We start from the raw sequence: 27,612 nt of genomic DNA, 5'->3' as shown, positions 1-27,612 counted from the left end.
CAGCCGGGATGAGATTTGCGATGCGGGACGCGCCCGCTCGCGATGCGCATCTCGGCTCCCGTACCTGACCCGTTCCCCGTCTGTGCTGTCCCGGCACGCGCGGCCCCGCTCCTTAGGGCGCGCGCGCGCCGGGTCTTTGCAATTTAAAGAGCCGGTGCACCACTGATTGGCACATCAGGTTTTCATCAGTACCTTCACCTGTGCACTTCCCTACTTTTACCTCACTTCCCCTGCACTCCCTCGCCGGATCTTGTTGCCATTGTGCCAGTGAAAGCGTTTCCTTTTGTGTTCCTAGCCTGTGTTCCAGACCTCCTGCCGTTGCCCCTGACTACGATCCTTGCTGCCTGCCCTGACCTTCTGTTACGTCTGACCTTGCTCTTGTCTACTCCCTTGTACCGCGCTTATCTCAGCAGTCAGAGAGGTTGAGCCGTTGCCGGTAGATACGACCTGGTTGCTACCGCCGCTGCAAGACCATCCCGCTTTGCGGCGGGCTCTGGTGAATACCAGTAGCAACTTAGAACCGGTCCACCGACACGGTCCACGTCAATCCCTCTCTGGCACAGAGGATCCACCTCCAGCCAGCCGAATCGTGACAATTTTTAGATCAGAGGCTAAGGTAAGCAAGTCAGTTTTGGTCGGTAAGAGGGCCAACAAGGCTTGTAGTTTGAGTGGCCCCTGAGGGTATTGACTGCCATTTCAGGGATAGGGAGATTAGAATGTGGTAGTGACTGAGGCTGAGATAAAGTAAAGGAAGCCTGGGGCGACTTCCCAGACTTACGCATTTGGTGAGGAGAGCTTCTAGCCTCAGTTAAAGCGTCATCTGAGGAGGAGTAGCCAGAGCCCTTGTCAGTACGTGAAGATAGCTTTAAGGGTGTTTTAGAAAGCTTTTTTTTGGCGGGGGGGGGGGGGCGCTTACGCCACTGTACGTCAGGTACGTCACTGTCAGAAGAAGACTCATAAGGTTTCCCATCAGAGTGGGGTCTGTAGTGTCCATGATAGTGGCCCAGTAAGTGACATCCTAAGCTGGAGGATCAGGAGAGACCGTGTTAGGTGAAAATTTAGTAGATTGTAGCTTTAAATCATGAGGTCCTGTGGTAGTGGCATGAGACAGGGAGTCAATATGGTTAACATGTAGAATCTGTGGTGAGGCAATAGGGGCCTCCTTAATTGCATCAGAGAGTGAAGAGTTAATGGCAGCTGGATCTGCAGACTCTGGTAGAGGGGATTGAGGGGTAGCCACGATGTGATCCTGAGGGACTGCAGCAGCATTGGATGTTAAAGGGGTACTCCGCCCCTAGACATCTTATCCCCTATCCAAAGGATAGGGGATAAGATGTCAGATCGCCACGATTCCACAACTGGGGACCCTGGGGATCGCCGCTGCGGCACCGTGCTATCATTGCTAAAGTTTTTGAGCTTTTCCCCTGGATCTGCCTCCCATAATATGCCAAAAATGCCTCCTAAATACCGGCACTGGACGGAGCTCGTAAGGTGCGCGTGTCATCCCTAACATGTCAAGCCACGCCCCCCCCAGGATTATGATTTTTAAATAAAAATAATTTTAAATCTATATAACTTTCTGGCACCAGTTTATTTGAAAATATTTTTATTCCTCCAGACTACCACTTTAAAAGGGTACTCCGTCCCTAGTCATCTTATCCCTATCCAAAGAATAGGTGATAAGATGTCTGATCGCAGGGGTCCCACCGCTGGCATTCATTTAGAGCGTCGGGTGCAGCAACGGAGGCTCGTGATGTCACGGCCGCGCCCGGCTCGTGACATCATGGCGTGACAGCCCCTCCCATAGACTTGCATTGAGGGGGAATGGCCATGACATCACGAGCGGGGCGTGGCCTCCGCCCCACATCGCCAGTCATCTGGCACGGAGCGAACGTGTCATCTGGCACGTTCGCTCCGTGCACCGGATGTCTGGGGTGCCCCAGCCGAGATTGCGGGGGTCCCCAGCAGCAGGACCATTGCAATCAGACATCTTATCCCCTATCCTTTGGATAGGGGATAAGATGTCTAGGGGCGGAGTACCCCTTTAAGCACTGACAGTCCTTAGCCACACTACTTTTGATGTGAGAAAACAGAACGTGTCAAGTGTAAAACATCATAGTAAATGAGTTGTGCATTTAGCGTGCCACAATTTTGGTTCATGTGGTGCCAAAATTCTTGTGCAGCAGGCATAGGAAGTGTGGGCCATTGTATTAAACTGACAGAGAGGTTTGTACAGCTACTGATGTATTTAGCTCACTGAGCATTGTTCAGCAGCATATCATTGTATCCACCCCTCAGATGAAAGAAAGGGTAGCTCTGTAACAGCTTACTGACTCTGAACAGAAAAACAAAGGGGGATTTGTTATTCATTTATGTCAGGTTTCTGGTGTAAAAAAGGATTTTTGGTGGATTTACACCATGCTTACCACTTTAGAAAGAGCGAGTGGAGCTTGGTGCAAAAGGAGCCTGGCTATGGTGTCCCATTAAATTTACTATGATTGAGATGTATGCCACCTTGAAGCTACTGTAGATATCATTGTGTGGAGCACAGACAGAGCCTCTTAAAGAAGAAATGAGGTGCTAAACGTTTAACTTTCCCTGTGCCCAGGCTGCAAAAAGGAAAAAAACTAACTTTAATTCACCTTCCTACATTCCCCCGTTGCGTATCCGTGTCCCGTTACTCCACTGCTGCTCGGCTCTGTGCTTCTTATTCTCGGAACATCACACTACAGTCACCGTATCACCGGCCATAGCGATATCCCGCCTCGGCCGGTGATAGGCTGACTGCACTGTCACGTTCTGAGGATAAGAAGCAGGGAGCCGAGGGAACGGGACACTGATATCGGTGCAACGGGGAACATCTTTTTTAGTTTTTGAAGCCCGGGAACAGAGAAACTTAAAAGTTTAGCGCTGCATTTCTCCTTTAATAAATTTAGTGCACAGACAGAGGGAGTTCACACATATTTTTTGTTACCTATACTTTATTTATAGTTGCATCCTGTCTGCCTAACAAAACCAATAAATCCTGCTCTTAGTAGCATTTTCAGTAAGAGAAGCTTCTTGTATAGGGGAATTTCCAGGCTCCATTAGTAACTGAGTGATTGGTTATCAATACCATGCTAGAATATCCATACCAGTCACCGTCCTTTCCTACCTGGAATGATCACATTTACATTTTATTTCATCTTCTCTGCCATTATTGTCAAATGCAGACGCTATCAGTTATTGTCGTGGAATATATATTGTGCATTTTCCCATTTCATTGCACTCAGAATTACTTACTTTATCTTCCATCTTCTTGATGTTTACAGACCTATTTATCTTGAACAATCGGTAAGTGGCTGCTCTGTTTTCCTTTCTCCTTTGTTTCCTTGACATCTGTGTTTGTTTGCCTACCGCACAGCCCTGTAATGAGAAGAAGAATACAAAATTATGGTCTGAACTTTGCATTGGACGAAAAGAATGGGGATACAGGCTGCTTGCCATTAAAAACTGATCTTTAGGTCCTTTGGTTATGTATGACATAACTATAATTATCATAAACATAATTATCTTAATTCTGTAGGTCCATACAATTAAAGGAGATCTACAGTGCATAACACTTAGCCCATATCAGCAGGATAGAGGATAAGTGTCTGATCGTGGGAGGTCCGAACGCTGGGGCTTATTTTTTACATTTTCCTCAGTCCCCATAGGGGATTATTACATGTAATCTTTAGATTGCATACACTGATCATTGCTGCTCCATAGAACAGCATTGATCAGTGTTATTGGCACTTCATTGCTACAGCCTGCCATGGATAGCAGGCTGTATACGATCCTCCATGTGCTGTATACCATTTCCCCCCCCCCCCATGTGCTGCATACCATCCCCTCCCGATGTGCTGCATACCATCCCCTATGTGCTGTATGCCACCTCCCCCCCATGTGCGGTATACCATCCCCCCCCATTTGCGGTATACCATCTCCTCCCCGTGTGCTGTATACCATATCCTCCCCGTGTGCTGTATACCATGCCCCCGTGTGCTGTATACCACCTCCCCCCATATGCTGTATACCATCCCCCCATGTGCTGTATACCATCTCCTCCCCGTGTACTGTATACAATCTCCCCCCATGTGTACTGTATACAATCCCCCCCATGTGTTGTATACCATCTCCTCCCTCAATTTGCTGTATATCATCTCCCCCCCCCCCACCCACCACAATGTGCTGTATACCCCTCTAAAGACACAGACCATTTTGGCCTTGAGGACACAACCAATTTTCATTTTTGCATTTTGCTTATTTTTCTCCTCCTCTATTAACCTGTTAAGGACGCAGGGCATACCACTATGCCCTGATCCCATTACCAAAGTTTGAAGTGTTCTCACAAGTGGAGAATGCTTCAAACCCTGTGGGTCCTGACTGCTATCAGGAGCCAGGACCCAGGGCTAATGTCAGGTCGATGGGCGGCATTAATCCTTTAGACGCTGTGATCAAAGTTGATCGCGATGTCTAAAATGTAACTAAAATCCCCCTGGCAGCTTAGCGGAGCTGATCGGGACAATCGCAACAAAATAGCAATATCTCGATCAGCTGAGAGGACAGCGGGAGGATAAAAATAATAATATGTGATACCATTGTGTGTGTAAATGTCTGAACTATTAAAATATAAGGTTAGCTAAACCGCAAGGTCGATGGCGATGAATTGGTCATTTCATATACCATAAAAAAAAAAATTAAAAAGCGATCAAAAAGTCCCATCAAAACAAAAATGGTACCGATAAAAACTACAGACCGTGGCACAAAAAAATTAACCCTCATAGAGCCGCATATACGGAAAAATAAAAAAAAGTTATAGGGGTCAGTAAATTAATATTTTAAACATACTAATTTAGGTGCATGTAATTATAATTTTTTTTTTTAAGTAGTAAAATAAAACCTATATTAATTGGGTATCCTTGTAACCGTATGGACCTACAGAATAAAGATAAGGTGTCATTTTTACCGAAAAGTGCACTGCGTAGAAACAGGAGCCCCCAAAAGTTTAGATTTTTATTTCACCCCACAAATATATATTTTTTTGTTTCGATGCAGATTATGTTATAAAATAAGTGATGTCATTACAAAGTACAATTGGTGACAAACAAGCCCTTATATGGGTCTGTAGGTGCTGAGTCCATAAGGTGAAAATGGGTCCTTAAGGGGTTAAATAGCCATAACACTAATTTTTTAGAACTATATGACAGCTTGTTTCTTGTGCGACCAGTTATACTTTGTAATGGCACCATTCATTTTATCATAAAATATATTGAAAGGCCAAAAAAATATTATTTGTGGGGGGAAATTGAGAATAAAAATTAAATTCAGCAACTTTTGGGGTTTTTGTTTTTATGCAGTGCACTTTATGTTAAAAATGTTCTCTTTATTTTGTAGGTCAATGCAATTAAACGACACCCAATTCATATAAGGGGAGATTTATCAAAACCTGTCCAGAAGAAAAGTTGCTGAGTTGCCCATAGCAACCAATCAGATTGCTACATTTATTCTTCACAGGCCTTTTCAAAAATGAAATAAGCAATCTGATTGGTTACTATGGGCAACTCTTCCTCTGGACAAATATTGATCTCCCCATTGTACTACTTTGAAACTACTTTTATCAAAATCAGTATGCCTAAAATTATCCTCTTCTGCCCCTAACTTTTTTCCCCCGTATACAGGGATTTATGAGGGCTCATTTTTGTGCTATGATCTGTAATTTTTATCGGTACCATTTTTGTTTTGATGTGATTTTTTAAATTTATTTTTATTAATTTATTTCTGATATATGATGTGATCAAAAATGTACAATTTGGGCATTTGGAATTTTTTATGTTCACACCGTTAATGTGTGGGATTATACACATTATATTTTATTTGTATGGACAATCCTGCATGCCACTAAATTTATTTTATTTAGATTTGAAAGACCAAACAAGACTTCGTAGTTTAAGTTACTGACTAAAATTTGTTCCTACAGCATAGGACTGCATTAGTGCAGGTGACATGGTGTAGTTGACAACTGGTGAGTAGTTCATAGACCTATCAGTAAACCACACTAGATAGGCAGATGGAAGGGAAGGCCTAAGAATACATCTTCCTGCAACAAATTCACTCTCATGCCATTTGATGAATTTGGCAAACGGGAACATTACCTCAGAGTCCTCCTATTCCTCCCACCTGTTCCGTCAGCATGCGGCACTGGAAATAAACTAAGCAGCCAAGCGTCACGCAATGTAAACAGGCTGCCTCACTTGCCTGCTCGGCATCATCCTCCTCCCCCTGCCGCCTGTTATCTTAAATTATCCTGCGGGCACAATTGAGGGGGGGGGGGGGATCAGAGGACAAACACCATGTCAGTTCATCAGGAGGGGGGGGGGTGTTCCACCTGCCCCCTATGGTACATCCATTCTCCTCGTTTAGACCGTTTTCAAGGCCTGAAGTGACATGGTGTGAGTTTGTGTGTAAATCATGGCGCTGTGACTTTTTTGGGACTTTGTTGAGACTTTCAGAGAAAAGTCGCACAAAATGAATTAGTGCCCACTGCATAAAACTATTCTAAAGCCCTGCAAATGGTAGTTCACTTTCAGATATGTTCAATAGTTAATGTCGCACAAATGTCGCATGGAAAGGGACTGAGACTTTTGGTGCGACAATTTTAGACAAAAAATAAAGTTTCTAAAAAGGTTGATGAATTCCCCTCCCAGAGTCAGAGTTCTTGCCTGCAATTTCGCCTTACAGCATAGGACTGTATTCCTCCACGTGGTATAGTTGACAACTGGTGAGTAGTTCATAAACCTATGTTTAAATCAGACTACATAGGCAGAAAATGGTTCATACATTGCAGTGTAAGGTGTGTAAGAACAGTTGCATTGACTAGTCAAATGCTTGTGACAAATATTGAGTGCTTTATCTCTCTGATCAGTAACTGAACATAGAAAAAGATGTCAAATATGATAGGAGCACCTTTGCAAGTAAGGTTTAGTAACTTGAAAAGGTTTTCTATAACTTTTTTATTGCATTCAATATTTGATTGGTGGGGTCCAATTTCCAACACCATCACGGATCAGTAGATTGAAGGGGTTGTGCCTGAGAGCGCTTCGGCATCTTCCCTTTGTACCATGCACAGCTCTGTACACTGGGTAGAGACTGTCCCTGATATTGCAGGTTGCCTGTTTCACTTCAATGTAATGAGCTGCAATACCAGGCACAGCCACGATCCAGTGTAAAGAGATGTTCTTGGTAGAAAGTGAAGAGGCAATGGCGCTCTCAGACACAGAGGCCCCTTCAACCAAGCTGATTATTAGGCTTGCAGAAATCACCTCCCCGCCAATCAATTATTGATGCCTTTTGCTGAGGATACCCCTTTAAATAGATCTTTACAATAGTGAATGCAGCTTTAGAGTAGAATTCACAATGTAAGGCTGGGTTCACATGTTTTCAACAATACGGGAGCGCATACGGCTGGGGGGAGCTAAAACCTCGCGCTCCCGACTGCCTTTCTATACGCTCCCGTATATAATTCATTCAATGAGCCGGCCGGAGTGAAACATTCGGTCCGGTCGGCTCATTTTTGCGCCGTATGCGCTTTTACAACCGGACCTAAAACCGTGGTTGACCACAGTTTTAGGTCCGGGGAAAAAGCGCATACAGCGCAAAAATGAGCCGACCGGACCGAACGTTTCACCGGCTCATTGAAATGAATTACATACGGGAGCGCATAGAAAGGCAGTCAGGAGCGCGAGATTTTAGCTCCCCCCAGCCGTATGCGCTCCCGTAAGGGAGAAAACGTGATGTGAACCAGCCCTAACTCAGGATCAGAGTAAGATTTTAGTATGGTTTGTGTATTGAATTATGTTTTACATAAATAGAGAAATAGCATCTTATACTTTTCACTTTGCAGGATGTCAGCATGCAAAGGAGGTATGAAAGTGGAGCTGTAAAAAGGCGCGAACAAAAGGAAAAACAAGAGAAACTGAGTGACTTTTTAGGAAAGGTCTCTAACCTTTGAGAAATGTTTTCTATGTCATTTTCAAAACGTGACTCTGCCCCACACCACCCTGAGGGTTCTGCCCCACACCAACCCAAGGGCTCTGCCCCACTCCACCCGAGGGCTCTGCCCACTCCACCGAGTGCTCTGCCCCACACCACCCTGAGGGCTCTGCCCCACTCCACCATGAGGGGTCTGCCCCGCACCAACCCGAGGGCTCTGTCCTACTCCACCCCAAGGGCTCTGCCCCACACCAACCCGAGGGCTCTGCCCCACTCCACCCAGAGGGCTCTGCCCCACACCAACCCGAGGGCTCTGTCCAACTCCACCATGAGGGCTCTGCCCCACACCAACACAAGGGCTCTGCCCCTCTCCACCCTTAGGACTCTGTCCCTCTCCACCCTGAGGGCTCTGACACTATGGACACCACAATGGTCAACAAATCCAGCATTGTGGCCACCAAATAAAAAAGCAGTACAAAATTACTGGACTCGCAAAGGCATTGTTCCAGATCAAAATATATCTAAATGTGAATTTTCTTTATCTGAAAGGAAAAAAGCTACTACAAAATTTCAGTATTGTTCATTGCAATTTTTTACATTTAAATAAAAAAATGGAGAAACGAGATGGGTTGCTATATTCCCCTTCTACCAGAAATATTTTTAGTTTTTTCTGCATACTTTTTGGTGACCATGAAGATTAATTTGTTACTGCCTACTGTGCTTGGTCACACGGCCATCGAGACATTACAGGTCATGAAACCAGTGATGGTCATTTACTCTGTGTACAACACTGGGTTTCAAGAATTAACACAAGCAAAAATGTCTACATCCTTCTTGATTCTGAATTCCAAAAACAGTACTGGAAAGCAGTTTTGAAAAGTTTCTTTGTAGTAGAGGACTTGTTCTTAGAGTATAGAGTGAAAATATTTTTGATAATTTTAATGATAATTTTCTGGCAAAATTTGATCCATTCCTTGCCAAGCACTTGGAAACTCAGGCTAATCAAGGGAGAGGTCATATTTCCTACATTTCTTTTACAGTTTATGAGGAAATGATCCTGCTAATGAGTATGTACTCCAAGTCATAATCAACAAAGTAAAAACATCTAAATATTTTTGTTGGTAAATGATCCTACACAAGATAGCTCAAATTCAGACCAACTAGCTTTAATTTTGAGGTATGTTTCTCAAAATAGTGAAGTTCAGGAGCGTTTTATTAACTTTCAAGCATCTGTTGGGCAAATATAGGGAGGGAGATGGCTTTGTCAATTTTGAAGCTATTGGAAACCCTTGACCTAGATATATAAAAAATGCACGTGGCCAATCTTATGACAATGAATCAAACATGGCTGGAAAATATGAGGGCTTACAAGCTATAACTGTACAATTTTTGCTCCTCTTCCAATGACAGATGGGAAAGAGTGTTCTCTGGCCTAGTAAGTGACAATGGAAGGAAAGTAACATTACAGAGTCTAAGTGGCACAAGATGGTCTGCACGAGCTAATTCAAATTCAACAAAGGTCCTCTACAAAAATTATGACTATGAAACAATGAAAAATGTATCTCAAGATGAAGAACTTACTGCAAGTACCAGACGTGAAGCATGCAGTCTTATGAAAAGGATTCAATCACGAGACATTGCTTTCATGGCAGTATTGTGGAACAAAGTGCTGGATAGGTTTGATGCAACAAGCAAAACATTGCAGGAAAAGGCATTAGACCTATCTCTTGCGGTAAAGCTTTTAAACTCTCTTGTTGAGTATGTAAACTCTCTACGTAATTTAGTTTATTAAATTGAAAACAGCATACAAAGCTTTTCACCTTCTGTTGATGAGCAGTACAAACATGGGAAATAAGGCCACATAAGTGCAAGCTTCCATTTTATGAAAATCGTGACCATGAAGTTGTGCTACATGGCCGAGCAAAATTTCACATTGAAAGCTTTATACCCATTGTTGACCATCTGGATACTTTTCTTAGAAAGCACCTTGAAGAGTATAAAGAAATGGATAACTACTTGGATTTTTAACATATTCTAAGTCTTTGTCACAGTCTGGACTTCTTGGCTTAGCAAAAAGTTTTGTGCCTCATATTGTGATGATATGGGAAACTCTTTTCCGGACGAGATGTTACAGTTCTCTAAATTCATCAATAGCAAAGACACTCCACCAGCATTGGAACGCCTTAAAGTAATTAGATGTAACAAGTTAAAATCTGTGTTTCCAAACATTGAGATTGCTTTCTGCCTTTATCTTACCATACCTGTAGCAAATTGTGGTGCAGAAAGGGCGTTTTCAAAAATGTCAAGAGTAATGAATGACATTTGGTCCTCATTGACAGATGAACGACTGAATGCTCTGTGCCTTCTGAGTATTGAAAACACCTCCTTCAGACCATTCATTATGAAGATATAATTTATGACTTTGCGGAAAAGAAAGCCAGAAAAGTTGTTCTTTAAAATTTTGCTGACAATTGACACTTTTTTTTCCACAATATTAAGTAGTTGTTATCGGTTTGGCCGATATTATCGGCTGTTAATCACGATTTTGGGCATTATCGGTATCGGCAATTACCTTGCCGATATGCCGATAATGCCTTGCTCCCCGCACCGCCCCCACCGCACCGCGTCGCACCCCCCACCGCACCGCCCTGGCCCATTGCCTCCCCCATCTCCGGTTTTATAATTACCTATTCCCGGGGCCCGGGGTCAACGCTACTTCGGGCTCCTGCTGCGTCCTGCGTTATGCTGTGCGCAATGACGAGTGACGTGACGCGACACAACGTCACCGTCAGTGCGCACAGTGACAGCTAAGGAGGACGCCACCGGAGCCAGATATAGAGTGGACCCCGGGAACAGGTAATTATAAAACCGGGGACGGGGGAGGCAATGGGGCCGGGGCGGTGTGGTGCGGGGTGCGACGCGGTGCGGCGGTAGGGGGCGCGGAGCGGTGGGGGTGATAGGACTCAGGACCCCCGGACAGGCAGGGGGAGAGAAGCGGGTGGCGGCGGCGGTCTCTGGCAACGCAAAAGCCGCTGCAGTTCATTGATTTAAAGCGCCCGCTTTAAATCAATGATCTGTAGCGGTGTGTGTGTGGGGGGGGGGGGGGGGTAAATAGCCAATAACTTATACCAGAATATTGGTATAAGTTATCGGCTATCGGCCCTAACCTCCACAGATTATCGGTATTGGCCCTAAAAAAATTATATCGGTCGATCCCTAGTTGTTACTATAGCAAAGGTTGTATTTGGTAAAATTAAATCCTGTTTCATGCAGAAAAACCTTTAGGGCGACAAAGTGGCCATTTTTTTTAGTTAATTATGGTTTACTTAATTATTTATTTAATTGAAAATATGTTTGTATTTTTTTTATATATATCGCACAGACAGACATGGACAAAACTGTTGGTACCCTTCCTTTAACCCCTTAAGGACACAGCCCATTTTGATTTAAATTTAAATTTTATTTTTGCATTTTCGTTTTTTCCTCCTCGTCTTCTAAAAATCATAACTCTTTTATATTTTCCTCCACAGACTGTTACGCCGAGCGCTCCGGGTCCTCGCTCCTCCCCGGAGCGCTCGCAACATTCTCGCTACGGCAGCGCCCCGGTCAGATCCACTGACCGGGTGCGCTGCGATACCACCTCCAGCCGGGATGCGATTCGCGATGCGGGTGGCGCCTGCTCGCGATGCGCACCCCGGCTTCCGTACCTGACTCGCTCTCCGTCGGTCCTGTCCCGGCGCGCGCGGCCCCGCTCCCTAGGGCGCGCGATTTAAAGGGCCACTGCGCCACTGATTGGCGCAGTGGTTCCAATTAGTGTGTTCACCTGTGCACTCCCTATGTATACCTCACTTCCCCTGCACTCCCTCGCCGGATCTTGTTGCCCTTGTGCCTAGTGAAAGCGTTCCCTTGTGTGTTCCTAGCCTGTGTTCCAGACCTCCTGCCGTTGCCCCTGACTACGATCCTTGCTGCCTGCCCCGACCTTCTGCTACGTCCGACCTTGCTTTTGTCTACTCCCTTGTACCGCGCCTATCTTCAGCAGTCAGAGAGGTTGAGCCGTTGCTAGTGGATACGACCTGGTTACTACCGCCGCAGCAAGACCATCCCGCTTTGCGGCGGGCTCTGGTGAACACCAGTAGTAACTTAGAACCGGTCCACTAGCACGGTCCACGCCAATCCCTCTCTGGCACAGAGGATCCACCTCCTGCCAGCCGGCATCGTGGCACAGACTAGTATGGGGCTTGTGTTTTGCGAGACCTGAGTAACAACATCACTCATTTTACCATAAAATGTATGGCCAAAAAAATACTATTTGTGTGGGGAAATTAAAAAGAAAACCGCAATTTTGAAAAATTAGGAAGGTTTTGTTTTCACGCCGTACCATTTACAGTAAAAATGACGTGTTCTTTATTCTGTGGGTCAATACGATTAAAATGATACCCATGATTATATACTTTTCTATTATTGTTGCGCTTAAAAAAATCGCTAACTTTTTAACCAAATTAGTATGTTTAAAATCCTTCTATTTTGATGACCTATAACTTTTTCATTTTTCCGTATAAGCGGCGGTATGAGGGCTCATTTTTGCGCCATGATCTGTACTTTTTATTGATTCCAAATTTGTGTATAAAACTTTTATTCATTTTTTTATTATTATTTTTTTGAATAAAATGTGACAAAAAAGTAGCAATTTTGCACTTTTTTTTTTTTTTTTTTACGTTCACGCCGTTCACCGTATGGGATAAATAACATTTTATTTTAATAGTTCGGACATTTAAGCACGCGGCAATACCAAATATGTGTATTAATTTTTTTTATTTTTTTTACACTTTATGGGGGTAAAATGGGAAAAAAGGACATTTGACATTTTTATTGGGGGAGGGGATTTTTCACTTTTTTTTCCTTTCATTTTTACACTTTAATAGTCCCCATAGGGAACTATCTATAGCAATCCTTTGATTGCTAATACTGTGCAGTGCTATGTATAGGACACAGCACTGCTCAGTATTATCAGTGATCTTCTGCTCTGGTCTGCTCGATCTCAGACCAGAGCAGAAGACCCCGGGAGACCGCCGGAGCAAGGTGAGGGGACCTCCGGCCGCCATGCTGGATGATCGGATCGCCGCGGCAGCGCTGCGGGCGATCAGATCATCCATTCAAACTACCGCAATGCTGCAGATGCCATGATATGTATTGATCACGGCATCAGAGGGGTTAATGGTGGACATCCGCGCGATCGTGGGGGGGCAAACCTCCAGCTGTTTCAAAACTACAACTCCCAGCATGTACTGACAGACCGTGCTTGCTGGGAGTTGTAGTTTTGCAACAGCTGGAGACACACTGGTTGGAAAACCTTCAGTTAGGTCCTGTTGCCTAACTCAGTATTTTCCAACCAGTGTGCCTCCAGCTGTTTCAAAACTACAACTCCCAGCATGAACGGTCTGTCAGTACATGCTAGGAGTTGTAGTTTTGCAACAGCTGGAGGCAGACTGGTTGGAAAACCTTCAGTTAGGTCCTGTTACCTAACTCAGTATTTTCCAACCAGTGTGCCTACAGCTGTTGCAAAACTACAACTCCCAGCATGTACTGACAGACTGTGCATGCTGGGAGTTGTAGTTTTGCAACAGCTGGAGGCACACTGGTTGGAAAACCTTCAGTTAGGTTCTGTTACCTAACTCAGTATTTTCCAACGAGTGTGCCTCCAGCTGTTGCAAAACTACAATTCCCAGCATGTACTGATCACAGAAGGGCAACAGCTGGATGTACGCAACTACAACTCCCAGCATGCCGAGACAGCTGTTTGCTGTTTGGGCATGCTGCGATTTGCAGTTTTGCAGCATCTGGAGGGCTACAGTTTAGAGACCACTGAACATTGATCTCCAAACTGTGGACCTCCAGATGTTGCAAAACTGCAACTCCCAGCATGCCCAGACAGAAAACAGCTGTGTGGGCATGCTAAGAGTTGTAGTTTTGCAAGATCTAGAGGGCAGTATAGAGATCACTGTGCAGTGGTCTCTAAACTGTAGACCTCCAGCTGTTGCAAAACTGCAACTCCCAGCATGCCCAGACAGCAAACAGCTCTCTGGGCATGCTGGGAGTTGTAGTTTTGCAACATCTGGAGGGCTACAGTCTAGAGACCACTATAGTGGTCTCAGACTGTAGCGCTTTAGATGTTGCTAGGCAACTCACCGGCTTCCGTCGCATTCAGGGAGCCATCCTCTTCTGCCGCACGCCGCCTGCAGATCTCCATCGCCGCCCGCCGATCACCGTCGCTCCGCTGCCTCCGGACGGGTAAGTGATCTTCGGCGCCGCTCCTCTTCATTTTTCCCGTTCTGGCCCGCCTATTGTGGGTGGGCAGGACGGGGAAAACGAAAGTAAACCCCCCGCCCCCGATCTGCTATTTGTGGTTGCATCTAGACCACCAATAGCAGGGATAGGAGGGGTGGCACCCATGCCACCTCACTCCTATCGCTTCAGGGGGATCGTGGGTGTCTTAGACACCCGCGATCCCCCTTATATTCCGGGTCACTGGGTCACCATAGACCCGTAATGACCCGGAATCGGCGCAAATCGCAAGTGTGAATTCACTTGCGATTTGCGCCAATTGCCGACATGGGGGGGTCTAATGACCCCCCTGGGCATTTGCACGGGGTGCCTGCGGATAGATATCAGCAGTCACCCCGGCCCGGTCCCCGCCCGGTGCGCGGCGGGGACTGAAATTCCCACTGGCGTATGGATACGCCCTTCATCCTTAAGTACCAGGACGCAAGGGCGTATGCATACGCCCTTCGTCCCCAACAGGTTAAGATCCTGCTTATAGAGTCTCGTATTGTGAGGCATAATAGGTTGTCAATTTAACATAATTAAAAATGTCGGTTAGGGAGGAGAGGGCTGCACCTGTGCTGGGATTGGTTTATTCTCGAAGGGGGGAGGCATCATACTCAAGTGCTCCATCCTGCAGACAGCCTTAATCTGGCCCTGGAGGAGGCAGTTGATTGGACATGGTTTTGTAAGACACACACCTGCCTAAATAAGACCTGACAGCTTACAGTCTATATCAGAGCAAAAATCAAGCCATGAGGTGGAAGGAACTGCCTGTAGAGTTAGGGTTGTGTGAAGGCACAGATCTGGAAAAGTGTACAAAACTGTTTCTGATGCACTGTAAGTTCCCTAGAGCACAAAGGCCTCCATAATTCTTAAATGGAAGAAGTGTGGATCAACCAGGGCTTTTCCTGGAGCTGACGCCTCACTGAACAAAGTAATTGGGAGGAAAAAGCCTCGGTAAGAGAGGTGACCAAGAACCCAATAGTCACTCTGGCTGATCTTCGCAATCTGTGTGCAGCACCAGGGAGCGAAGTTCCCAGGAGACAAGGCACCATTATAACAAGGCTGCGAGGGAGGTAATGTTATCACACAGCCTGGGCACATTTATTGGGAAAAAAAGTATTTTCTTGATGGATAACCCCTTTAATGAAAAGCTTATCTAACGTTCTTTGGTTCTTAGACTGGGCCACATGTTCAACTTCAAAAAAGACAATGAGGGAGATGTATTAAAACCTGTGTAGAGGTTGAGTGGTGCAGTTTCCCATAGAAACCTAACAGATTACAAGAAGCAATCTGAGCCAGGGGACCCTTGATCTCATTATAGAAGTGTTTTCCAGAGTTGATACTTATATCTATCAGACATTTATGACATATCCTGTAGATATGTAGGAAATGCTGTTATATATACATGAAAAGCAGTATTGATCCAAACCTGTGCAGAGGAACAGCAGTGCAGTTGCCCTTCGCAACCTATCAGATTCCTGCTTTATTTTTTTTTTTTATAAAGGCCTCTAAAAAATGAAAGAAGCAATCTGATTGCTTGCTTTGGGCAACTGTTACATAGCAACCAATCAGATTTAGATAAACCTCCCCCTTTGTGTTTCAAATACTTACCATGTTTAAGATATGTGTTTGCTGTCAGTGAATGAGAACATTCTTGTTTACATTCAGAGACAGACAAGAAACCTGTATATACAGTAAGGACACAATCATACTACCAAACATCCGCCCGGACAAATTCCATGCAAACATTCTGCACACAGCTGGCACCGACTGGATGACCGCTCAGACATACGTTGCCACCAATGACAGCATTGCATATCCTAGTTGATTCTGCCCAAACACGAGTCTGTCTTTTTAAAATTTCCACGGTGCAATATTTGGCCCCAGAAATTCAGCTGTGTGCATGGTGCAACAGAAGCCCATTTAAGATAATGGGAGGCTGCTGCATGGGAATTTCCTTGCTCCGAAATTCCATAGAGTGAATGCACCCTTACGTGTTCAGCTAAACAGCCTGAGCTCAGACAAGATATATGTGATATTTGTTCAGCTCACAGCTTTACAGCTATGGGTGAGACATGTTTAGTTTTGTTGGCTCCTTAGATCAGTGTTAACCAACCAGGGTGCCTCCAGCCTTAGCTAAACAAGAATATTCGCAATAGTTACATAGACAGTTTTGAGATGAGTTTCCACTATCATAAAATATACCCATGTATAAAAAAAAATAAAAAAAAGTGAAATAAATAAATAAATAAATTAGAAGCTCTTATAAAATAAATAAATAAATAAATTAGAAGCTCTTATAAAATAAAATGTAAAAATTACTGATAAATCCACAGTGATGAGTCTACCTTGCGAGGAGTCTGGCTGTCCGTCCTGCTTCCTCCCCATGGAGTTCTTTTCCATTTGTCCATCTGGTGTAAAACAGCTACATGAGCTGGTCTGCTGAGATGTCTGAATGGGAGCCGTGTTTCCATGGCAACAACACCCCAAGTTCGGTCTATTCTCCGTACTGCTCTTACTCTGTGGGGTACCTTCATCTTCTGAGCCCTGTTTGCACAAGTGATGTTCCGCTAATAACTGGAGTTCTGAGGAAAGAGTAAAAGTCAGGAATTGTTACTTTGTTAGTACAGAGGAAGAAAAGACATGTCCATCAAGTTCGACCAAAAGAGGGAAGAAGAATAAACTGACATCCCAATGCCATGTCTTATAAAATCATAGTAAACAGAGTATACTATGCACCCCTTAGTGCCATGCCCCTATAACAAGAGCCCTGCTTCTGGAGGGTCAGCCCCTACTTTTTCTAAAAGCAACTCTTTTAGGGTGCATTCACATCACTTTTTGGGGATACGGCAAGCGGACCAGGCGGGATAATTTAAACAGGCTGCTGCCGTATCCTCTTCAGACCTGTACCTCAGCCTATTCATTTGAATTAGCCAGACAGAGTCAGCTAGTGACTCTGGCAGATCATGGTTTTCAGTTCGGTACAAAACCAGATATGGTCAAAAAATGAGCCGACCATCGTCATTAACTGCATGCTCCGGCTCATTTGAATGAATGGGGTGCGGTGGGTCTGGCAGGGAAACGGCAGCGGATAGTTTTTAAATTCACCCACTGGATCCGACTGCTGTATCCCAAAAATGGGATGTGAATGAGCCCCTACAATAGTTTTGAATAAATACATTTGGGGAGATTTATCAAAACCTGTGTAGAGGAAGAGTGGTGCAGTTGCCCATAGCAACAAATCAGATTGCTTCTTTGATTTTTAAAAGGGCCTCTGAAAATATAAAGAAGCAATTTGATTGGTTGCTATGGGCAACTGCACCACTCTTCCTCTATTCAGGTTTTGATGAATCTCCCCTATTCACTTTATTGTCCCAGAAGGTGTCTAGTTACAGCATTTCTAGTATATGATGGCATATTTCTGGGGGTTTAAAAATTTGGATATTCAGCTGGTTTTGTGGTGAATTATAAAGAAAGATGTATAAATAAAATCTCTCTCATCAGTAACCGTAAAGTGTACCTGTTGTTAACAAAAACTTATTATATAATGTAAATAATACTATTTTATTTATATTTGTGATATATATTGGTTAACAAATGTGTATATTTTTGTCCTAACAGGCATTGTCTGTGTGTCTCTGTGAGGAGTCCAAATTCAGTAAGTGGGGGCAGGACAAGCAGGGCTCTGTACAATGAGGACAAGCAGGGCTCTGTACACCGAGGACAAGCAGGGCTCTGTACACTGAGGACAAGCAGGGCTCTGTACACTGAGGACAAGCAGGGCTCTGTACACTGAGGACAAGCAGGGCTCTATACACTGAGGACAAGCAGGGCTTTGTACACCGAGGACAAGCAGGGCTTTGTACACCGAGGACAAGCAGGGCTCTGTACACTGAGGACAAGCAGGGCTCTGTACACTGAGGACAAGCAGGGCTCTGTACACTGAGGACAAGCAGGGCTCTGTACACCGAGGACAAGCAGGGCTCTGTACACCGAGGACAAGCAGGGCTCTGTACACCGAGGACAAGCAGGGCTCTGTACACCGAGGACAAGCAGGGCTCTGTACACCGAGGACAAGCAGGTCTCTGTACACCGAGGACAAGCAGGGCTCTGTACACCCAGGACAAGCAGGGCTCTGTACACCGAGGACAAGCAGGGCTCTGTACACCGAGGACAAGCAGGGCTCTGTACACCGAGGACAAGCAGGGCTCTGTACACCGAGGACAAGCAGGGCTCTGTACACCGAGGACAAGCAGGGCTCTGTACACCGAGGACAAGCAGGGCTCTGTACACTGAGGACAAGCAGGGCTCTGTACACCGAGGACAAGCCGGGCTCTATACACTCCAGGACAAGCAGGGCTTTGTACACCGAGGACAAGCAGGGCTTTGTACACCGAGGACAAGCAGGGCTTTGTACACCGAGGACAAGCAGGGCTCTGTACACTGAGGACAAGCAGGGCTCTGTACACCGAGGACAAGCAGGGCTCTGTACACCGAGGACAAGCAGGGCTCTGTACACCGAGGACAAGCAGGGCTCTGTACACCGAGGACAAGCAGGGCTCTGTACACCGAGGACAAGCAGGGCTCTGTACACCGAGGACAAGCAGGGCTCTGTACACCGAGGACAAGCAGGGCTCTGTACACCGAGGACAAGCAGGGCTCTGTACACCGAGGACAAGCAGGGCTCTGTACACCGAGGACAAGCAGGGCTCTGTACACCGAGGACAAGCAGGGCTCTGTACACCGAGGACAAGCAGGGCTCTGTACACCGAGGACAAGCAGGGCTCTGTACACCGAGGACAAGCAGGGCTCTGTACACTGAGGACAAGCAGGGCTCTGTACACCGAGGACAAGCAGGGCTCTATACACTGAGGACAAGCAGGGCTTTGTACACCGAGGACAAGCAGGGCTTTGTACACCGAGGACAAGCAGGGCTCTGTACACTGAGGACAAGCAGGGCTCTGTACACCGAGGACAAGCAGGGCTCTGTACACCGAGGACAAGCATGGCCCTGCCTGTCCTGCCCTCACTTCCTGTATTTGGTCTCCTCACAGAGGCACACAGGTAATAGCTGCAGGGGCAGTATGTTTTTACCCAAAAATATACAAATTTGTTAATCAATGTATATTACAAATATACTTATACTTTTTATTGTATACTATACATATAAATATTATATTCAAAAAGTTTTGTTAACGACAGGTACACTTTAAGTGGTGTATTGGGATTTTATTATTGCAGACCAGTAAAGGTACAAATTACATTCCACAAAGCTCCAATAGGGGTCAGTATAAACTTCTGTGTTATTTCTGAAATATCATATTAAAAATTTAACATTATGGTTGACCTAAATGTTAAATGATTCTTGGCATTATGAAAGCATGGCAAAATTTGTTGTATAGCCTAAACAGTGGATGACACACGCACATGTACCCATAGTGCGAAAAAATGTCAAATATGTTTATTTGCTATTAACTAACTACTGGTATCATCATCATCACATTCCCTTTTATTTTATGTACAGTAGTGTAAGTTATGCATATAGTGTTTTATGTGTTTTTGTACCACATATTGTCAGCCATACATTTATAATAATAAATAATAATCTATCTACATTATACACAGAATTATTATTAGACCAGTGTATGGGGTTATTCGTGCACAATGCATAATGATGGTGAAATTACAGACAGTGCCCCAGGGTACCTCGGGATCTGTACTGTTATATTGTTATCAGTAATATTGCAGAATGTCTTGCTGATAAGGTATTGACCGTTTTGCTGATGACACAAACAAATATAACAGGGTCAATGTTCCTGGAGGGATACCCCAAATGAAAAAGAACATACAATGGGATGTAAAAACCAAATGGTGGACTATGGAATATTTGATATAGTCCTAATTATTTCAGATGACTTAAAGGGATTATCCAGGAATAGAAAAACAGAGATAATTTCTTTCATAAACCATGCCCTGCCTGTGTGGTTCTGTAGCTCAGTTCCATTGAAATGAATGTTGCTAAGTTGTAATACCATACTCAAACTGGGGACATACAGGGCACCTTTTTTTTTTAAAAGAAAATAGCTCTGTTTTTCTATTACTGTGTTATGTTATGTGCTCTGGCAGTACATGCGGGCCGTGAGCGCATGGTCTTGTTACCTGCCGCTGCCTTCAGGGCTGAGCCCCAGTCCGTCAGTCACCTGGTGCTTCTCCTGCCCCCACCTCTGTCTCTGCTCCGACACGTGTGTCCCCGTCCCATAGGGTGCGCGCGTGCCGGAGCTTTAAGATTTAAAGGGCCAGTGGGCTCAATAGTGTAATTCACCTGTGGCTCCACCCTCCTCACTTCCCTGCCAGATGTTTGTTGCCTTGTGCCTGAGAGAAAGCATTCCTGAGAGTTGCCTTTCCGTGTATCTGATCCTTTGCTCTGTGACTTGAACTTGCTCCTCTGCCGCCTGTCTATTCACCTCCTGCTACATCCTGACTATGCTACTGTGCCTCCTGCCTTGACCTTCTACTATCCTGACTACGAGCTTCCTTATCCCTTCTGTGCCTCGCATCTCCTCAGCCGCCTGTGTGGTCGAGCTGTGTGAGGGGTAGACTACGTTCCCTGGTACGGTCTGAGTCATCTGTCACACAGGACCAGCGGATCCACATTCACCGGAGTTTCTGTCTTGTGAAACATGAGTGTTACATCGTGGATAACCCCTTTAAAGGTAGGCAGACAATGTAATAAAGAAGAAGGAAATGCTAGCAGAAAGCTTGGGTGTATAGGGAGAAGTATTAGCAGTAGAAAGAGGGAATTGCTCATGATGCTGTACAGAACAATGGTTATACCTCACTTGGAGTATTATGCGCAGTACTGGAGACCATATCTCCAGAAGGATATAGATCTTTTGGAGAGAGTTCAGAGAAGAGCTACAAAACTAGTACATGGACTGCAGGATAAAACTTACCAGGAAAGATTAACCTGTTGGGGACCACGGGCGTATTGATACACCCTTGCGTCCTGGTACTTAAAGGACCAAGGGTTTACCTGTACGCCCATGGGAATTTCCGTCCCCGCCACTAGCCAAACGGGGATCGGAACAGGATGCCTACTGAAATCATTCAGCAGGCATCCCGTGCAAATGTCTGGGTGGTCCTGAGAGCCCCCATGTCGGCGAGCAATTCAGATCGGCGATTCGTGGCAATTATGGGCTGATCGGGTCTCTGATGACCAGATAGCCTGGAAAATAGGGATGATCGGAGTTGTCAGAGACAGCCCCGATCATCCTAAAGGATAGGAGCGAGAAGGCAAGGGTGCCACCACCTCCTATCCCCTGCGATTGGCTGATCAGGACTTATTGGGGACTGCCGGCGCCGGTTGCCTGGCTTCACACGGGGACCAGGGACCATGGACCAGCGGCTGACAGGCGCAGGCAAGTGGAGGCAGCGGCAGAGGTCTGCCAGATGCAGCAGTGAAGATTGCCGTAAAGTGATCTTCACTGCTGTATCTAGGAGTTTCAAAACTACAATTCCCAGCATGCCCATCTGGAGGACCACAGTTTGGAGACCAAGGTCCTTCCAAATTTTGCAAAACTACAACGCTCAGCATGCCCAGACTGTCCCATGCTGGAAGTTGTAGTTTTGCAACATCTGGAAGGGCACTGTTTGGAGACCACTATACAGTGGTGTCCAAATTGTAGTGCTCCAGATGTCATTTCAAAGCATGCCGAGACTGTCCAGGCATGCTGAGAGTTTGAGTTTGGCAACATCTGGCCCTTCAGTCTGGGCATGCTTGGAGTTGAAGTATTGCAACATCTGGAGGGCTACAGTTTGGAGACCACTACAACTGTTCTCCTCCAGTTGTTGCATAACTACAACTCCCAACATGCCCTTCCGCTGTCTGGGCATGCTGGGAGTTGTAGTATTGCAACAACTGCAGGCACACTGGTTGGGAAACATTGTCTGTTACCTAACTCAGTGTTTCCCAACCCGTGTGCCTCCTGCTGTTGCAACACTATAACTCCCAGCACGCACTGACAGACCATGCATGCTGGGAGTAGTTTTGCAACATCTGGAGGCACATGGGTTAGGAAACACTGAGTTAGGAAACAGACAGTGGTGCGGACACACTGCGGTAGTCTGTTACCTAACTCAATGTTTCCCAATCCCAACCAGTGTGCCTCCAGCTGTTGCATAACTACAACTCCCAGCATGCATGGTCTGTCAGTGCATGCTGGGAGTTGTAGTTTTGGCGGGGGTTTACAGCAAGTTTCCCGCTTCAAGTTTGAGATCCGGCAAATTTTCCGCTGCAGCTGGAAACTCTCTGTAAACCCCGGCCTGTCTAAAAACTCTACACTACACTAACCCTAAATAAAGAGTAAAACACTACATATACACTACACCCTTACACTGTCGCCCCGTCCCCCCCCAAAATAAAAATTTTAAACGTCTTGTACGTCAGTTTTTCCAAAACTGAGACTCCAGCTGTTGCAAAATAACATCTCCCAGTATTGCCGGACAGCCATTGACTGTCCAGGCATGAGGTGAGTTTTGCAACAGCTGGAGGCACCCTGTTTGGGGAAAACTGACGTACAGTATTTTTTGGTAGAGGAGGCAAGTGAAACGCTTGCATCTGGGTACACCCGTATGAAAATCCCTAATGTAGGCCTCAAATGCGCATGGCGCTCTCTCATTTCAGAGCTCTGTCTTATTTCAAGGCAACAGTTTAGGGCCACATATTGGGTATCTCCGTACTCGTGAGAAATTGCGTTACAAATTTTGGGGAGCTTTTTTTTCCTTTTACTCCTTATGAAAAGGTAAAGTTGGTCTACACCAGCCTGTTTGTGTAAAAAAAATAAATGTTTTACTTTAACATACTGGTGTTGCCCCATACTATTCATTTTTATAAGAGGTAAAAGGAAATAAAGACCCCCAAAATTTGTAACACAATTTCTTCCAAGTACGGAAATACCCCATATGTGGGCGTAAAATGCTCCGCGTGGCGCACAACAAGGCTTAGGAGTGAGAGCACCATGTACATTTGAGGCTTAAAGTGGTGATTTGCAAATGGGAGGCTGCTGGTTTCAGCGGTTCTGACATAAAAAAAAAAAAAAATACCCACATGTGACCCCATTTTGGAAACTACACCCCTCACGGAAGGTAACAAGGGGTATGGTGAGCCTTAACACCCCACAGGTGACTGACAGATTTTTGAAACAGTGGTCCGTGAAAGTGAAAAATGTAATTTTTCATTTGCACAGCCCACTGTTACAAAGATCTGTCAAACGCCATTGGGGTGTAAATGCTCACTGTACCCCTTGTTACGTTCCTTGAGGGGTGTAGTATCCCAAATACTATGCCATGTGGGATGTGTTTTGCTGTTCTGGCATCATGGGAGCTTCCTAAATGAGACATTCCCCGCAAAAACCATTTGAGCAAAATTCGCTTTCCAAAAGCCCAATGTCGCTCCCTCCCTTTTGAGCCCTCTAGTGCACCTGCAGATCACTTTACATCCACATATGATATATTTCCTTACTCGAGAGAAATGGGGTTTAAAATTTTGGGGGACATTTTCACCTATTACCCCTTTTGAAAATGAAAAATTTGGGGTCATATCACCATTTTAGTAAAAACATTTTATTTTTAATTTTCACGTCCAACTTTAACGCAAAGTCGTCAAACACCTGTGGGGTATAAATGCTCACTGTACCACTTGTTACGTTCCTTGAGGGGTGTAGTTTCCCAAATAGTATACTATGTGGGGTGTTTTTCGCTGTTCTGGCACCATAGGGGCTTCCTAAACGCGACATGCCCGACAAAGCACTTTACATCCACATATGAGGTATTTCCTTACTTGGGAGAAATTGGGTTACATATTTGGGGGGCTTTTTTTCCTTTTTACGCTTTGTTAAAAAAAAAAATATGGGTCTACAAGAACATGTTAGTGTAAAAAATGAAGATTTAGAATTTTCGCCTCCACTTTGCTGCTATTCCTGTGAAACACCTAAATGGTTAATAAACTTTCTGAATGTCATTTTGAATACATTGAGGGTGCAGTTTTCATAATGGGGTCCATTATGGGGTATTTCTAACATGAAGACCCTCAAATTCACTTCAAAACTGAACTGGTCCCTGAAAAATTCAGATTTTGAAATGTACTTGAAAAATTGGAAAATTTCTGCTATACTTTGAAGCCCTCTGATGTCTTCAAAAAGTTAAAACATGTCAACTTTATGATGCAAACATAAAGTAGACATATTGTATATGGGAATCAATATATAATTTATTTGGTATGTCCAATTTCTTTACATCAGAGAGCTTAAAAGTTATAAAAATATTCAAATTTTTCATGAAATGTTGGAATTTTTCACCAAGAAATGATGCAAATATCAATGAAAATTTACCACTAACAAAGTAGAATATGTCACAAAAAAACATTATCTGAAACAAATTCATAAGTACAAGCATCCCAGAGTTATTAATGCTTAAAGTGACAGTGGTCAGATGTGCAAAAAATGCTCTGGTCCTTAGGGTCAAAATGGGCTTGGTCCCCAAGGGGTTAAAGGACCTTTAACATGTATAGCATGGAAGAAAGTCTAGGCAGAGGGGATATGATAGAAACTTTCATATACATAAAGGGAATCAACATAGTAAAGGAGGAGAGCATATTTAACAGAAGAAAAAATAAAACAAGAGAACATAGTATTATATTAGAGGGGCAAAGGTTTATGCAATAATATCAAGAAGCATTACTTTATTGAGAGAGTAGTGGATGCATGGAATAGTCTCCAGCAGAAGTGGTAGCTGCAAATACATTGAAGGAGTTTAGGCATGTATAAGGCTATCCTTCATATAACAATATAAGTTAGTGCCAGAAACTATTCATAGTATTCAGAATATTGGGCAGACTAGATGGGCCAAATGCTGTAAGTGTGGTAAGTGAGGGTGGGCTAGCACTGTCTGATAGGATAGGAAAGAACACAGAAGAGTGCTATCAAACAGAGGAGGTTTGACCAATCAGAATGGGCATTCACTGGTAAATCTATGTATATAAAACTCAAGGGCCCTCATTTACTTAGGAAATCGGGTTGTAAGTCTATCTTGCTTTCTTACCTGACTGCTTTTTTCCCCTGGTATTTATTATTATGTCGCATCCTGTTTGTCGCACGTGGGTTTTGTTGGTTTTGGTTTCCAACTCCTCTGAGCTGTCGGGAAAAAATCCACAACAATACAACAAATACGGGTTGAAAACCTTTATAAATACGTGGGAAAGCTCAGAAATGTCGTGTTACGCCCCTTTTTCGGGTTTGGGAGAATCCACATCGGGTCCGTCGGGAAAAAATGTTGCATCGTGTCGCAGACTGGCGCACGATGTCTGCGACATGGCGCAGACAAAGATGCGACAAGAAAACCCGACAAAAGAGGTCGGGTTTACAATAGTAAATGAGGGCCAATGTGTGTGTGTGTGTGTGTATGTTCCAGCATCACGTCCAAACGGCTAAAGATATTAACATGAAACTTGGCACACATGTTACTTATATGTCAACAACAAACATAGGATAGGTAATTTAACCCTTACTCACCCCCATTTGCCAGGGGCGGGGCTTATGTTTAAAGTCCCATACAAGTCTATGGGAAATATATGTTACTGCATAACTTCCAAACGGCTGGAGATATTTCGATAATACTTGGTCACATGTTACTTATATGCCCACTTAAAATATAGGATAGTTAATTTCACCCTTAACTACCCCCATTTGTGAGGGTCGGGGTTTTTGTTTAAAGTCCCATGCAAATCAATGGGAAATGTATGTTCCCACATAACTTCCGTATGGCTGGAGATGTTTCAACAACTGGTACACATATTACAGGTCGGGATAGGAGGTCGACATAGGAGGACGGGATAGGAGGACCGGGATAGGAGGACCGGGATAGGAGGACCGGGATAGGAGGACCGGGATAGGAGGACCGGGATAGGAGGTCGGGATAGGAGGACCGGGATAGGAGGTCGGGATAGGAGGTCGAGATAGGAGGAAGGGAAAGGAGGTCGAGATAAGAGGACGGGAAAGGAGAACGGGAAAGGAGGATGGGAAAGGAGGACGGGAAAGTAGATCGAGATAGGAGGACGGGATAGGAGGACGAGATAGGAGGACAGGATAGGAGGTCGGGATAGGAGGTCGGTATAAGAGGTCGGGATATGACAACAATATATGAGGACGGGATATGAAGTCAAAAGCTTCTTCCTTTGTTTATTTTCCTCCCCAACAAGGATTAGGAAGGAAAAACCGGGCAACGCCGGGCACTCAGGTAGTCACCTCTATTACTAAAGTGCATGCACTGACTGGCTGTCTGGTAGCGCCCCCTACAGTACAGGGAGGAACTACAAGTTTTGTACTACTCCTTACTTGTGCCAGGGTTAGCTGCTCCTTTTGGACACCAAGTAAGGGTGGCTCCATTTTGGACACTTGGTGTACTGTATTGGACCCTGAAGAAGCTCCTGTCCTCTACATAAACCAATGTTTCCCAACCAGGGTGACTCCAGCTGTTGCAAAACTACAACTCCCAGCATGCCCGGACAGTCGTTGGCTGTCCGGGCATGCTGGGAGTTGTAGTTTTGCAACAGCTGGAGGCACCCTGGTTGGGAAACACTGACATAGACAGTGATTTACAGCTCCCAGCAGCTCTTTCTTACTTTTATATGTAAGGATTTGCTTTATCTATATTAGTTATCTACTTATTTTTCTTTAATCCTCACTTATTTTCTATTTTTGGATAACATTTTGGTGGCTTCAGAACCAATTACCAGGTTTCCATAGAGTTATGGTCTCAACATACAATGGTTTCAACATACAATGGTCATCCTGGAACCAATTAATATTGTAACTTGAGGGACCACTGTATATCTTATTTGTACACTGGTGCCCAGTACTGTACACAGTATTCTATGTGTGGTCTGACTTGTGATTTGTACAGCGGTAGAATTATTTCCTTGTCGTGGGCATCTATGCCCCTATTGATGCACCCCATGATTTTATTAGCCTTGGCAGCAGCTGCCCGACACTGGTCACTACAGCTAAATTTACTGTTAACTAAGACTCCTAAGTCCTTTTCCATGTCAGTCGTCCAAGTGTTCTCCCATTTAATACATAATCCCAGCCCGGATTTTTCTTCCCCATGTGCATTACCTTACATTTATCTGTGTTGAACCTCATCTGCCACTTCACAGCCCAAACCTCCAACCTATCCAGATCCATTTGTAACAGTGCACTGTCCCCTATAGTGTTTAACGCT

General features: G+C 44.8%; 1 protein-coding gene across 2 annotated transcripts in view; it reads right to left on the bottom strand.

The window, feature by feature from the left end:
- The window catches only part of PPP1R1A (protein phosphatase 1 regulatory inhibitor subunit 1A), a 213,428-nt gene that overhangs the window by 16,741 nt on the left and 169,075 nt on the right, over positions 1-27,612 (bottom strand). For both annotated transcript variants that reach the window (XM_056562772.1, XM_056562771.1), the window contains 2 exons: positions 16,686-16,922; positions 3,283-3,405 (listed from right to left, as the gene is read on the bottom strand). In XM_056562772.1, coding sequence (XP_056418747.1) covers positions 3,314-3,405; positions 16,686-16,922 — 329 coding nt within the window. In that variant the 3' untranslated portion in view covers positions 3,283-3,313. The remainder of the gene's footprint in view (positions 1-3,282; positions 3,406-16,685; positions 16,923-27,612) is intronic.

The sequence above is a fragment of the Hyla sarda genome, chromosome 2 (assembly GCF_029499605.1).
Source record: "Hyla sarda isolate aHylSar1 chromosome 2, aHylSar1.hap1, whole genome shotgun sequence".
In the NCBI taxonomy this organism is placed as follows: domain Eukaryota; kingdom Metazoa; phylum Chordata; class Amphibia; order Anura; family Hylidae; genus Hyla; species Hyla sarda.
Note: the sequence above shows the minus strand (reverse complement) of the source record. Positions and strands in the feature narration are given on the sequence as shown.